This window comes from Impatiens glandulifera, chromosome 2 (assembly GCF_907164915.1).
Source record: "Impatiens glandulifera chromosome 2, dImpGla2.1, whole genome shotgun sequence".
Taxonomy (NCBI): Eukaryota; Viridiplantae; Streptophyta; class Magnoliopsida; order Ericales; family Balsaminaceae; genus Impatiens; species Impatiens glandulifera.
The window spans coordinates 30,895,471-30,908,793 of NC_061863.1; the positions used below are offsets into that span (position 1 = coordinate 30,895,471).

The window sequence follows — 13,323 nt, forward strand, 5'->3', positions numbered from 1 at the left end:
GACCTCGTGTTAGATCAAGTCAAAGCCATTGCGGCTGAGAAGTTGGAAATTTTTTAATCATGGTCCCTGGAAAGATTGTCTGTCAAGTACAATGAAGCCCTGTCAAATTCTGCAATAATCCGAGTATGGAAGAAACGTGTAGCCAATGAGAAGAAAGTTCTCAAGTGGGATAAAACTTCAGAGGTGGCTGAAGCTCTAAAGAGAAAGGAGCTTGTTGAAGCATGCTTAAGTGGAAGAGCATTGTTCCCAATTCTTGAAGCCAGAAAGGCTAATTTTAACCTAGTTGAGAAAGGCTCTGAAGTGGAAGTAAAAGTGTTGAAGAGACTGGATGACATTAGGGATAATTACGTCTTTGTGGCTACCCGATACGTTCATGGCGCTAATTGCTCTAGAGCAAAACCTTTTGATGATGATGAACCGATGGATATCTTTGATGTTAATGATGATGCCGATGAGCTAGATGCTGCTCTTTTGATTGAATTTGGGAATCTTTCTACTAAAGAAAGACGTATTCTGGATCAACCCATTCAAGAGAATCCTCATGTAGAAGAAAAAGTGATTGTTCAAGAGCCTGAACAAGCTCTTCTAACGAATGAAGAAGAAGTAGTTGAAGAAGATGTTGTTGAGGAGTCTGCTCAAGCTCCTATTGATGAAAATGTTTTGATATCCCCTGTTGTGAGAACAGAGGAAGCCCAAGAGAAGGTGGCTGAGGTAACTCAGCCAGAGATTATCATATCTGAGGGGGAACCCTCCAAAGACAAGGATGTTGAAGAAGAAAGTTCCTCATCTAAGGAGGAAAAGGACCAATATTCAAGCTATGCCAGGCCCCTTCCATTCCCCAAGATCATTGCGGGAAGTGTTCATGAAAATGTCAACAATCCTCGTCACTACTCTAAAGATCTGTATACAAGATTTCAGAGAGCTGAAAGTGAACTGTTAGAAGAAGAGCAGAATGAAGCTGATAAGGTAGCTGAGAAGAATCAACCGGAGCAATCCATGCAGATTCATACTCATTTTGAACCTATTCAGAGTATGGCAGCAGAGTCTTAAGAGAATTCATCCAACGAAGAATCCTCTACTGAAGGTATCAAGCTTCTAAAGTCTATGACTTTTGTGCTCTCATCTCTTAAGAATAGCATGATAAAGGCTTTGAACACCCAGGAAGAAGAAAGAAAGGAATTTGCTGAAGTTATCAAAGTTCTTACTGAATATGACAATACTCTGAAGAAGAACACGTATGAGACTCACGTCTCAAATTTAAACTTCTCCAAATTTGAAAAGAAGCTCTACAGTCGTCAATCTGAAATGATGGGCCTTGAAAGGCACGTCAATGATGACCATCATAGGGAGACTATGGATGAATTCAGCCTAATGAAGAATCAGATGGTGGAAATTCAAGGATGTTTAAGAATAACAGATGGTGAACGATAGGAATTTGCTGACTCTATTGCAAGGAAGTTTCAAGCAAAGGAGAATGCTAAAGCTGATGCTGATAGAGATCAACCTCGAATCACCCAAGGTGAGTCAAGCAGAAGAAGTGACGGTGTGTCAACCGGCACTAGATCCAGACGAGCTCCAAGTAACGATGAAAATCCTAGGACAACTAAAAGAGGCAGAGGTCGAAGCGGTGGTGATCGTGGAGGCCGAATCAGTGGTGGTGGTCTCGGTAGGCAATCTGGGTTTGATCAAAGAGGTCATGCCAGTGACGGTGATCGTGGTGATAGACCAAGTGGAAGCGGTCGTGGTGGTCGCAGTCTTCCTCCGTTTCTAAACATGTTAACCGGTCAAGACATGAGCCCAGCCGATCCTCGAGTTAAAGGGGGAGAACAATAATTTCTTTTCTCTTCTCTGTTTAAGTTTCTCGAACAATGTTTCTTTGATGATGTTTTGAATATTGGTCTTGGAAGTTTGTGAAGTGTGATGTAAGTGAACAGGGTTTGTTTATTTATATGATGAATGCATATTTTGGTAAAATGATGCAGGTTTTAAATTTCATCATCAAAAATGGGGAAATTGTTGGGTCAAATTATTTTGACTAGGTGTTGAAATAATTTGACTATTGGGATTTAGATGATAAAATGATTAATGCGCTTTGATACATGTGTATTGAAATCATATTTCATGAGACTTGGCTCATTAGACCGATTTGGCATTAGATGCACAGAATTAGACGTGCAGTCTAACTCAGTGGAGTTACACGTGCAATCTAATGAATTCCGTAATTAGACGTGTAGTCTAACTCGTGGAGTTAGACGTACAGTCTAATGAATTCTGTAATTAGACGTGCAGTCTAACTCGTGGAGTTAGACGTGTAGACTAATAGATCTCGGAATTAGACGTGCAGTCTAACTCAGTAGAATTAGACGTGTAGTCTAATAGATCTCGGAATTAGACGTGCAGTCTAATGTATACGGAATTAGACGTGCAGTCTAACTCAGTGGAGTTAGACGTGCATTCTAATGTATACGGAATTAGACGTGCAGTCTAACTTAGTGGAGTTAGACGTACAGTCTAATGTATACGGAATTAGACGTGCAGTCTAACTCAGTGGAGTTAGACGTGCAGTCTAATGTATGAGGAATTAAACGTGTAGTCTAACTTAGTGGAGTTAGACGTGCAGTCTATTGGATTGTGAAAGTTAGACGTAAGTCTAACTCCTTCAGTCAAGTCTGAAGTAGAACCGAAATTAGACGAGCAGTCTAACTTAAGTGAATTAGACGTGCAGTCTAATGGTTAGTGAATGATTAGACGTGTAGTCTAGTGAAAGTTAGACGTGTAGTCTAACTCCTTCAAACAAGTCGGAAGTAGAACCGGAATTAGACGTGCAGTCTAACTCAGTGGAGTTAGACGTGTAGTCTAATGGTTAGTGAATGATTAGACGTCTAGTCTATTTAGTGAAAGTTAGACGTGTAGTCTAACTCCTTCAGATTAGTCTAAAGTGATTGTAATTAGACGTAAGTCTAATCCCATTAGACCAGGCGGTCTAATGGATTCTGCTCTTAGACGGGGACGTTTGATTTCATTAGAAGAGATCGTCTAACTGAAATATGTCTAATGCTCAGCTTAAGAAGTATGCTTGAAGCTAGAACCCGCCTACCCACGTGCTATAGTTGTACTCTACTCCTGCTCCACTTTCCAGTGAAGATTAGTACGATAGTTACATGCAACCAACCAACGAATGCCACGTAAGAGAATTTCCCTCATATTACTTGTTTTGCAGGTACATCCCTGATGGAATATTCGGCGCACTACCAGTTGTTGTACGGCCACGATCCTGGTGCTCAGAACCTGATGTGTACTATGGAGCCTCTCTAATTGAAAAGTTCCACGTATCATTCAAAAGATTCGACCGTTAGTCTCTACCCAGTATTTATCAAATTTCAAGGACAACGGACAATCTGCCCAACTAATTAAAACAATCTCTCTATCATCTTGCTTGCTGGAATTATAGAGAGAAATCAAGCCTTTGAATATTCATACTGTGAAGTTTCTTTCCTGATTGTATTGTGTGTGAATTAGAGAGAGCTAGAATCAAAACACCATTTGTTGAGTGATATTCTTCATCTTGTAAATTGAATAGAGTGTATTCTGTTCAATAGTGAGCTAAGTGTGTGCAAACTGTATTTGATTTTAATCATATTATAGTGAATCCTTCTGGTGGTTGAAAGAAGGGGTGACGTATGAGAGTTTCTCCGAACATCCATAAACAAATTGTTGTGTTCTTTCATTTCTGTCATCTTTTCATTCTTCATCTTGCGTTTCAAACCCATGTAAACAATTCCGCCTTTAATTTGTTTCAAGTGTTTATAAAGGTTTGCGTAGAATAGAAAGCGAATCAAATCCTTAACAAGATTTCTTTCAAACTGTTTTTCATAAGCCTTCATCAATAGCCAGACCCCCGTCTCTATCGATAAAGCCGATCCTATCAGAGACGATTCAGCACCTGTCGGAGGAGCATTTTCAAGTTGATGAGAAGAAGAGGGAACTTCATCAACTACGGACGAAGGTTTTAAACAAGCTTGATCTCTCTCATCCTCTCTCTCACTTCCTTCGGACTCAGAGAGGGTAACACATGTTGAAACTTTCTCACCATATGGAAACCCTTCTTCCCGCATAGATTCCCAATGGAGCTCCATATCATCCTTAGAGTGGGAAACTGATCTTTAATAAAAGGCCGCAAATGATTACCAAAGTGAAACATTTGAAAGCGACGTTCCTCTACAGAAGAGCTCTCCTATTCTATTAGATACAGCTTTGATTTTTCTTCATCTCCCTCGAAGATCTGTTCAGCTCTGAAGATAAACTGAACCTTTCTCTAAGGAGGTGGCATGTCGTCAAAGAAGTCCATTGGCTCGTCCTCATCATAATAGTTTAAGTCTGTTCGAGTAGTAGGAGCCCGAAGTTCATCTGAACTGGAGGATTCTGTACCATCTACGAATTTAAGAGAAGTAGAATAGTACTAATCCATTAGCCCGCTAAGATAGTTCACCACCTCCGCGTCTATTTTCGAAGTATCATCAAAGATATTGAAGTTCCTTCTACAACTTTTATAAAATGGGAACATTGCACGACCTCTCACATAGACAAGAAATTCTCTTTGCTTGAGGGCTTCAGAAACATCTTTTGTTTTGGTCAAGGAAAATATTACATTTTCCAATCTCAGCATTTCATTCCATTTCTCTTCTTTTACAACCTCTAGGAACATTGCACTAAAGCTTGTGCATAGTCTTGTGCTGAGCCAAATATTGAATAGATCAATTTTACCTTGGCAACAACTTCAACCTCCTCGATTATCAGATTAATGGAGGCTTGAGCTTCAGGAGTGACCTCAAGAGGAGAATTTGGCGATGGTTCAGCAATGCTTTTCCCTTCCCTTGTAACTTCGACAGGTTTCGACTCTAGAACAACTCCCCTTATCACGATCCCTCTAGATTTTCTCATCTGGGCAAGGGAGGAAAAGCCTATTGGGATTTTGTCTGTTGAAACAACATTTGTAACATCTTCCACTTCCACATCGATAGCAGCCGAAGAGGGCAAAGCCTCTTGCTGAGTGAAAGGGATAGGGACTGACTTAGTGGCTACCGCGGACACTTTATCAACATCTTTACATGTTAAGGATATTTCAATGGCAATTGGAACCTCCTACTGGATAACCAGAATAACATCGGATGGAACATTAGCAAATACCGTTTGAACCTCTAAAGCCGCAAGCTCAACCGGAATATTAATAGGGGTTGCAGCCTGCACTTGGACTGATTCTTCTTGAACACCTTCTAGCGGTGAACATGATGCAACAAAAGGAGGAGGAGTAGAAAAAAATTACCTCAAACCGAGTTTTCTTATGGGATGAGTTGATTTCGCCAAATTCTCCAGGTTTGTCTCTAACAAAATTGTTGGAACTCGCAGCTGATTCAACTCCAGAAATTTTGAGTCTCTTTGCAAATATCGAACAGTTGGAAGTGTTAATACATTTATAATTTCCCGTCGATTTACCATCGCTTGACTATTGTCCGGAGGCCTCGGAGTTAGACTCCTTGCCCTTCTTTGTTTTGGTGATATATCTTGCAACTGATATGGAATAAACGACCATATTGGGATTTAGAGGAGTACCTGGACCGGTGAGCACTCTCATATGCTTTAAGATCCAGCCAATCTGGACTGAAAAGCCCAGACTTCTTTTAGTATGAGGGGATACCATCTCGAAGAGGATGTAGAATAAGACAGATCCTCAATTCACGTCTACTCCCCTTGTTATCGCAGCCATAATTTCAAACTTGGATTAAGTTATTGAAAAGGATCTTTCTCTCCATTGGTGTGATTTGACATATATATCGCAAAGAATGCGATACTCACTGTTAGATAAAATCAGACCGGTTCAAATAAATCTAACTTAAATAAACTTTCCATGCAGGAACAAGGAACCGGACCGGATAAACAAAAGAACCGGCTAAAGAAACTAACCGGTCAAGCTAGTAAACCGACCAAGAATACCTGGAACTTGACCGCACAAAGAAAGGATCGGCCAAAACTTAAAACCGGAAACATCAAACAGCCGATCAGCCACAAGGCAGAGGAATAACCGGAAGAAGTCCGGTTACATCACTCATACCAAAAGTCATTCGGTTAAGACAAATGGCCGACCAGTACAAGAAGACAATTCGGGTATCTGTTGAGAATGATACCAAAGGAACAGACCGAACACTTCCATATCCATACAAGTCTGAGGAAAGACTGTAGGCTGCAGAAGACAGTACTACCGGATCTCTCCACTTCGGGATAAGTCAGAAAGAAGATCTTCCAAGTACAGACAACTGTCCAACAGACAGTGCCTACATTGAGTAAAAGACAAACCTAGCAGGTCTGTCTTACATACCGGAAGAACAGACTGCCAAGTCTGAGGTTGACCATTAGGTCTGAGGAAACGACCGCAGGTCTGAATCTCTGAAACACTGAATCACTGCACCTTTGCTCAGCCAATCAGATTCAAGGCAGTGAAATATGACCGTTGGCATATTTCACCTATAAAAAGGGCAGTTGAAGAAGAGTAAATGCGGGACACAGCGCGACACAGTGGGACAAGTGAGAAACTCTAAGAGCATTTATTCTACAAGTGATAAGACTGTGTTGTTCTAAGAAAGCCTAAGTGCTAAAGTTAAAGTGTGCTTTACAATTTCGGTTTAAATTGTAAGAGTGTTATCGAGCAGAAAATAAGTCTCGATCGGATTGTACTTGTATTCCTTAGTGAATATCCTTCTCGCGGTTTCGAGAGGAAGGGGTGACGTAGGAGTTTTATCTCCGAACATCCATAAAATCTGTCTTATTATTTACTGTCTGCCGGTTTCATTATCTAACCGATCCGTACCGCTATAACCGACTTAACCCTATCCAAGCCGAACTTCCAGATTACCGAAGCCGACCCATCAAATTTCAAACCTCCATTACACAATACTGATTCTGCCTATCATACAAGTGTGCCGCTTCAACCTGAAAGCAAACCTCTTCCGCGCTTGAACCTAGTTCAAGGGTTTGTGACAGGTTGTGTAGTATTGAAACCCCGGTGTTAATCTCTAACCGGATTAACCACCACCCTTCGAGTGAGAACCGCTAACCGGTCCAACCCCCGGTCCTCTAGCGGCTACCTAGATCCTAACAATTGGTATCAGAGCAGTTAGTTTCAATACTCAAGCAAGCATGTATTAGTATAGGCCTCCAATGCTAGAAGGTGATGACTTTGCCAACTGGAAGGCACGCATGCACCTGCACTTAGTCACATTGGATGATGAAATGGAGTCCATTCTGACCGAAGGACCGATATTCATTGATAAGGACAGAAAGGAATGGACGGCTGAAGATAGGAGAAGAAACAACCTGGATAATCATGCTAGAAACCGGATCTCCAACAGTGTGGACAGAAATACATACTGCAAGATCAGAGACTGCCAAACCGCGAAGGAGACATGGAACACGGTTATCCAGATCTTTGAGGGAAATGAAAGAACAAAGGAGAACAAGATAATGGTGGCCACACAGAAGTTTGAGAGCATCAAGATGAAACCAGGAGAAACTATAAAGGAATACAGTGACCGGTTCACTGGTGTGTTAGATGAGTTAGCAACTTTGGGCAAGAAGTATGACAACAAAGAGGTAATTATGAAAGCTTTGAGATCTCTTCCAAGTACTTGGGACATAAAAACAATGGTAATGAGGGAATCAAAGAGCCTACGTAAGATGAAACTACACGATGTATTCGAAGATCTTAAGGCATATGAGTTCGAAATGAGATCTAGGACTGAAGAAGAAGTCTCGGCCTCAACATCAACTAGAGCACTAATCACATCTACAGAACCGGTTGCACCTGTATCGACACCTGCACCTGTACCGATCAGAACCGCCGAACAGTTCACCGAAGATGCCATGGCAATGCTCGCACAGAAGTTTGGGAGGTTCATGAAAAGAAGCCAACCGACGAACAACTACTATGGTGATAAATCCAATGTAAGATGCTATAACTGTAACTGTTTGGGACATTTTAAGTGGGAATGCAGGAAGCCGAGGAGGGATACCCAGAAACCGGATTATCAAAATGACCGAAACAATTATCAACAAACCGGTGAAGGAAGTGAGGTACCGAAAGCACTGATAGCCGACGATGGAGGAAGTCTATGGGCTCACAGTGACAATGATGATGAACTCACGTGTCTCATGGCAAATGAAGAACAGGTATTTGACTCTCCTTGTGAGGAATTTACTAAAAATGAATTATACAATGCATTGAATGACATGGTAGAAGAATATAGGAACCTACTAGCCATGCTACCTAAGCACCTCAACATTAGAACCGATCCCATAGTACCCATTCCGACAGAACCAGAGGTACTCACTATAACCGAACCGGAGGTCGTACAACCTGATGATACTCATACCTCAGAAAACGAGTTAGATCCTAAGACCGAACAATCTAGTGAACCGACTAGAGAATTAACCGAGGAAGAAAATGCCTGACTTCAATATAAGATGGCCGCCTATAAGAGATCTAGTGATATAGTAAAGAACATGAATAGACACTACAGACATCCTCGTTGCAAGTTTGGCCTAGGATACACAGAGAATAGCTCCAAAGACCGAAAACCCATAGAGAAAGCAAGGCTTACAAGAGGAAACTGTCCCTTTATAAAATTCCTTAAAAGTTCCTGGACCGCTGAAGAAGAGGAGACCTCATACTATAGGGAAGAAAAGCTAAAATACGACTATGTTGGTCCAACCGAATCCGAGAAATGGCTTGACCCTGTGAAAAGAAAAGCTGAAATCCTCAAACATATGAAAGCCTTTCCTGAACCGCGTAGGTCAAACCACAGATCACCGAACCAAAGACCATCACCATTTAAGACCTTTGTAGAAAAACCGAGATACACGAGACCGAGTGCCAAAAGAACAGTTAAAGCCCTAGCAAAGAAGACCGTCCGGTTCATCAAGGTTTGGATACCTAAGGGACTAATCGCTTGTGGACCCAAGTAAATGTGGGTACCAAATAGTTGTAAATATGTACATTTTGCAGGATCCAAAGAAACGGCTAGGAAGCTCTGAATGGTTCTTGGACAGCGGCTGCTCCAGGCACATGACCGGAAACAGTAATATGCTAACCGACATCAGAGCAGTAACCGGTGCTTTAATCACTTTTGGTGACAACTCAAAAGGTAACACTGTGGGCAAGAGTAAGATTGTCCATGGTAACCTAACTATTGATAATGTACTTCTAGTTGAAAACCTACGTTTTAACCTACTTAGCATTAGTCAGATGTGTGATGCTGGATACACGGTAGAATTTCTTAAACATGCATGCTTAGTTAAGAACTCTCAAGGTATCGTACTACTAACCGGAAATAGGATAGGTAACATTTACAAGGTAGACTGGAAATCTAGAGTAGAATATCCTATATGCATGATAGCTAAGACTGATCAAACCTGGTTGTGGCACAAGAGACTAAACCATATAAACATGAAAACTTTAAACTACATTCGTGGTAAAAAGCTAGTTGAGGGCATTCCTGATATAGTATTTAATCAAGATAAGGTCTGCTCAGCATGTCAAATGGGTAAACAAACTAGGTCAACCTTTAAGAGTAAAGGAAATATCCAATCTAGTCGATGCTTAGACCTTCTTCACATGGATTTATTTGGACCGATTCAGGTCATTAGCCTAGGAGGTATGCTTTAAACCATGGTAGTTATTGATGATTACTCTAGATTTACATGGGTAATATTTTTACCATCTAAACGTGAAACCGTATCAAACCTGATTACACTTCTTAAGCGCCTGCAAAATAAAAAATCAACTCGCATTAATAGCATTCGAAGTGATCAAGGAACCGAATTTACCAATAGTACATTAACCGCATATCTTGATGAATCTGGCATTAGACACGAGTTGTCTAGTGCTAGGACTCCTCAACAAAATGGCCTGGCCGAGAGAAGAAACCGGACTCTCAAGGAAGCCGCACGGTCCATGATAGCCGATTCCGGCATTGCTCAGAAATTTTGGGCTGAGGCTATCAACATTGCATGTTATACACAAAACTGGTCTTTAATAAACAGATTTCACAACAAAACACCGTATGAGGTTTATTTTAACAGGGTTCCCAAACTTAAGTACCTCAGGATTTTCGGTTGTAAGTGTTATATACATATAAATGGTAAGACCCAACTCACTGCTTTTGATGCAAAAACCGATACCGGGATCATGCTAGGATACTCAGCAGTAAGTAAAGCATATAGAGTATATAATAATAGAACTGCAACCATGGAGGAAACAATTCACATTGTTTTCGATGAATCGGTTGAAAGAAATACTGTTTCATGCTTTGATCTACACAACAGATTGGAAAATAACAATATTCATTCTGATAGTGAAGATGAGACTCCGGTCTTCAGGCCGTTTGTCCATGACCAAATGGGTAACATTGAAACCCAGCGGATCAAGCTGTTCCACAACAGGAAGCTGACACTTCGGTCCAATCCGAGGAAGTCGGTCGGTCTGACAATCTTGTTCAGCCTACCGACATGTCTAGCCTTGATCAAATAAACGGTAATTTGGTAGACACTCCTGAACTGAACCTCAGAAGAAACAGTAAACATCCTCCTGAGCAAATTATAGGTGACCCTTCAGAACCTGTTCGAACTAGGGGTCAACTTCTAGAAGGATACTGTCCCAGATTGAACCGAAAAGAATAGATGAAGCATTGTCAGATCCGGATTGGATCTTGGGAATGCAAGAAGAGCTAAACCAGTTCGAGAGTAGTAAAGTCTGGTACCTAGTCCCTAGACCGAAAGATCAATCGGTCATAGGAACAAGATGGGTATTTAGAAACAAACTCAATGAGGACGGTTTGGTCACGAGGAACAAAGCCAGATTAGTGGCTCAAGGTTACAAACAGGAAGAAGGCATTGATTTTGAAGAATCATTTGCCCCTGTAGCTAGGATTGAAGCCATTAGGATTTTTCTAGCCTTTGCTGCTTTCAAAAACTTTAAGGTTTATCAAATGGATGTTAAAAGTGCATTTCTGAACGGTGACCTACGTGAAGAGGTGTATGTTGAACAACCACCCGGTTTCAAGAGCGCTGCATTCCCAAACCATGTATACCGGTTAAATAAAGCTTTATACGGTCTAAAGCAAGCACCTAGAGCCTGGTATGATACACTGACCGCATTTCTAGTACAACATGATTTCACCATTGGTTCAGTGGATAAAACTTTGTTTAAATTTGAAAAGAAGGAACATATCCTACTTGTTCAAATTTATGTAGATGATATTATTTTCGGTTCCACTAATCCTAAGCTATGTGATAAGTTTTCAAAAATGATGACTGACAAGTTTGAAATGAGTATGATGGGAGAATTAAGTTTCTTCCTAGGTCTTCAGGTTAAACAACTCAAAGAAGGAACATTCATTAGCCAACTTAAGTACACCATGGAGCTACTAAAGAAGTTCAGGATGGACACTTGCTCCTCGGCGGCTACTCCAATGAGCTCATCAATTAAATTGGACAGGGATGATGAGGGCCAATCGGTAGACCAGATTGCATACCGGGGCATGATCGGTTCCCTCCTATACTTGACAGCGAGTAGACCGGACATCCTGTTTGCAGTTGGTGTATGTGGGAGATTCCAAGCAAATCCAAAACAATCCCACTACACAGCCGCAAAGAGGATACTGAAGTATCTAAAGGGCACACCTGACGTCGGTCTGTGGTACTCAAAGGACTCGTCCTTTAATCTAACAAGTTACTCAGATGCAGACTATGCAGTGAGTAAGATTGACAGGAAAAGCACAAGCGGTACGTGCCAATTCCTAGGTGACCGACTGGTGTCATGGCACAACAAGAAACAGACATCGGTGGCCACATCCACTGCAGAAGCTGAATACCTGGCAGCCGGAAGCTGCTGTTCACAATTATTTTGGATACAACAACAACTGAAGGACTTCGGTGTTATAGCCGAAGAGTTCCCGATTTTCTGTGACAATACAAGTGCCATTGCAATCACCTACAACCCGGTTCTCCACTCCAGAACCAAACATATCGACATAAGGCACCACTTCATCAGGGAACATGTCACGCTGAAACATATTCGGCTGGAATACGTATCGACCGATCAACAAGTAGCCGATATCTTCACGAAGCCCCTACAGGAAGCTAAGTTTTCTCAATTTAGACTTACTCTCGGTTTAACCGACATTAGTCAGATCCTTCCTAAGGATGCTTAAAGGGAAACCGGTTCGGACAGATAAAACCGGTAGTTCCTCCTAAACTGTTGGACTTCAAATTTTCATGATACCTATGGAAGAACCGCCCAGCTCATCAGACAAAGTAAACTGACCGACTACTTGGTGCATGCACCAAATAACCGCATCGGGATGAACAACTGACGACTGACCGGTTTGGAAGTAGGTCATCCTAGATTATTTGAATTCCAAACAGAAGTGGAATAATTATCAGTGTTTAGAGATATCTGTTCTGAAACATTGCCCTTTCAAAGTAAACTGGTCGCGCCTAAAAAAGACGTGAAGATCTTTTGATATCTTTCACAGTCCAGGCCTATGACCAACATCCTAAACTGCAAACCTGCCTATTTCATGCAAAACTTCTTATCCTGTAGTTAATAGATATCATCTCATTTAATACTGGACAATAGGATAGCCCCCCAACTAATATTTAAGTGAAGCAAACATTCACCAAAACATTCAAAAGACAAAAGATCACTCTCTTACTAAGGCAAAAATGTCTCAGTTCCCCAACATCCTTCAGGTTGATTTTCAATCCTGCTCAAGCACAGAACACTATGAGGTGTACAAAATGATCAAATCACTGGAAGATACCGGTCTTCGGTACTTCCTGGACGACAAGCACACCATTTATCCTAAATCCATTTTGGAATTCTTCTATCACGCCAGGGTGTTCAGAGGGACCCCCCACTTTGAAACTCACATTCAATCTAAAGTGGGAGGTATCATCTTTGACTTCACCAAAAGGGACTTCGCGCGGTGCTTTAGCCTGCCAAAGCACGGGTTGACAGATCTAGATGTTCCAGCCGACATAAAGGCCGAAATCTCCATCGCCCTCGCACGGTCAGACGAACCGGTTGAGGATCACGGCACAAAATCGCACTTGAGAGCTGAATATCAGCTCCTCAATGATGTGATCGGGTGGAGCATTTTCGGGAAAGATGTCACAAATACCTACAGTACCTCGAACTTCAACATGATGGCGGCTATAATCACCGGTACACCGGTGAACTGGTCCAGGGTGCTGTTTGACGTCCTTATCTAG

General features: G+C 41.6%; 1 protein-coding gene across 1 annotated transcript; it reads left to right on the forward strand.

Annotated features, from left to right (window-relative positions):
- Positions 1–1,104: 1,104 nt before the first annotated feature.
- LOC124924563 lies at positions 1,105–1,833 on the forward strand. The gene is made up of 2 exons (XM_047464583.1): positions 1,105–1,235; positions 1,455–1,833. Exons 1-2 carry the CDS (start codon positions 1,105–1,107, stop codon positions 1,831–1,833), a joined length of 510 nt encoding a protein of 169 aa, XP_047320539.1.
- Positions 1,834–13,323: the final 11,490 nt, after the last annotated feature.

What these genes read in the sequence shown, in the direction of transcription:
- LOC124924563 (XM_047464583.1), top strand. Translation starts at nt 1,105, where the DNA reads ATGACTTTTGTGCTCTCATCTCTTAAGAATAGCATGATAAAGGCTTTG. An exon ending in AATACTCTGAAGAAGAACAC is followed by an intron (nt 1,236 to 1,454) that starts GTATGAGACTCA and finishes CTCTATTGCAAG; the next exon opens with GAAGTTTCAAGCAAAGGAGA.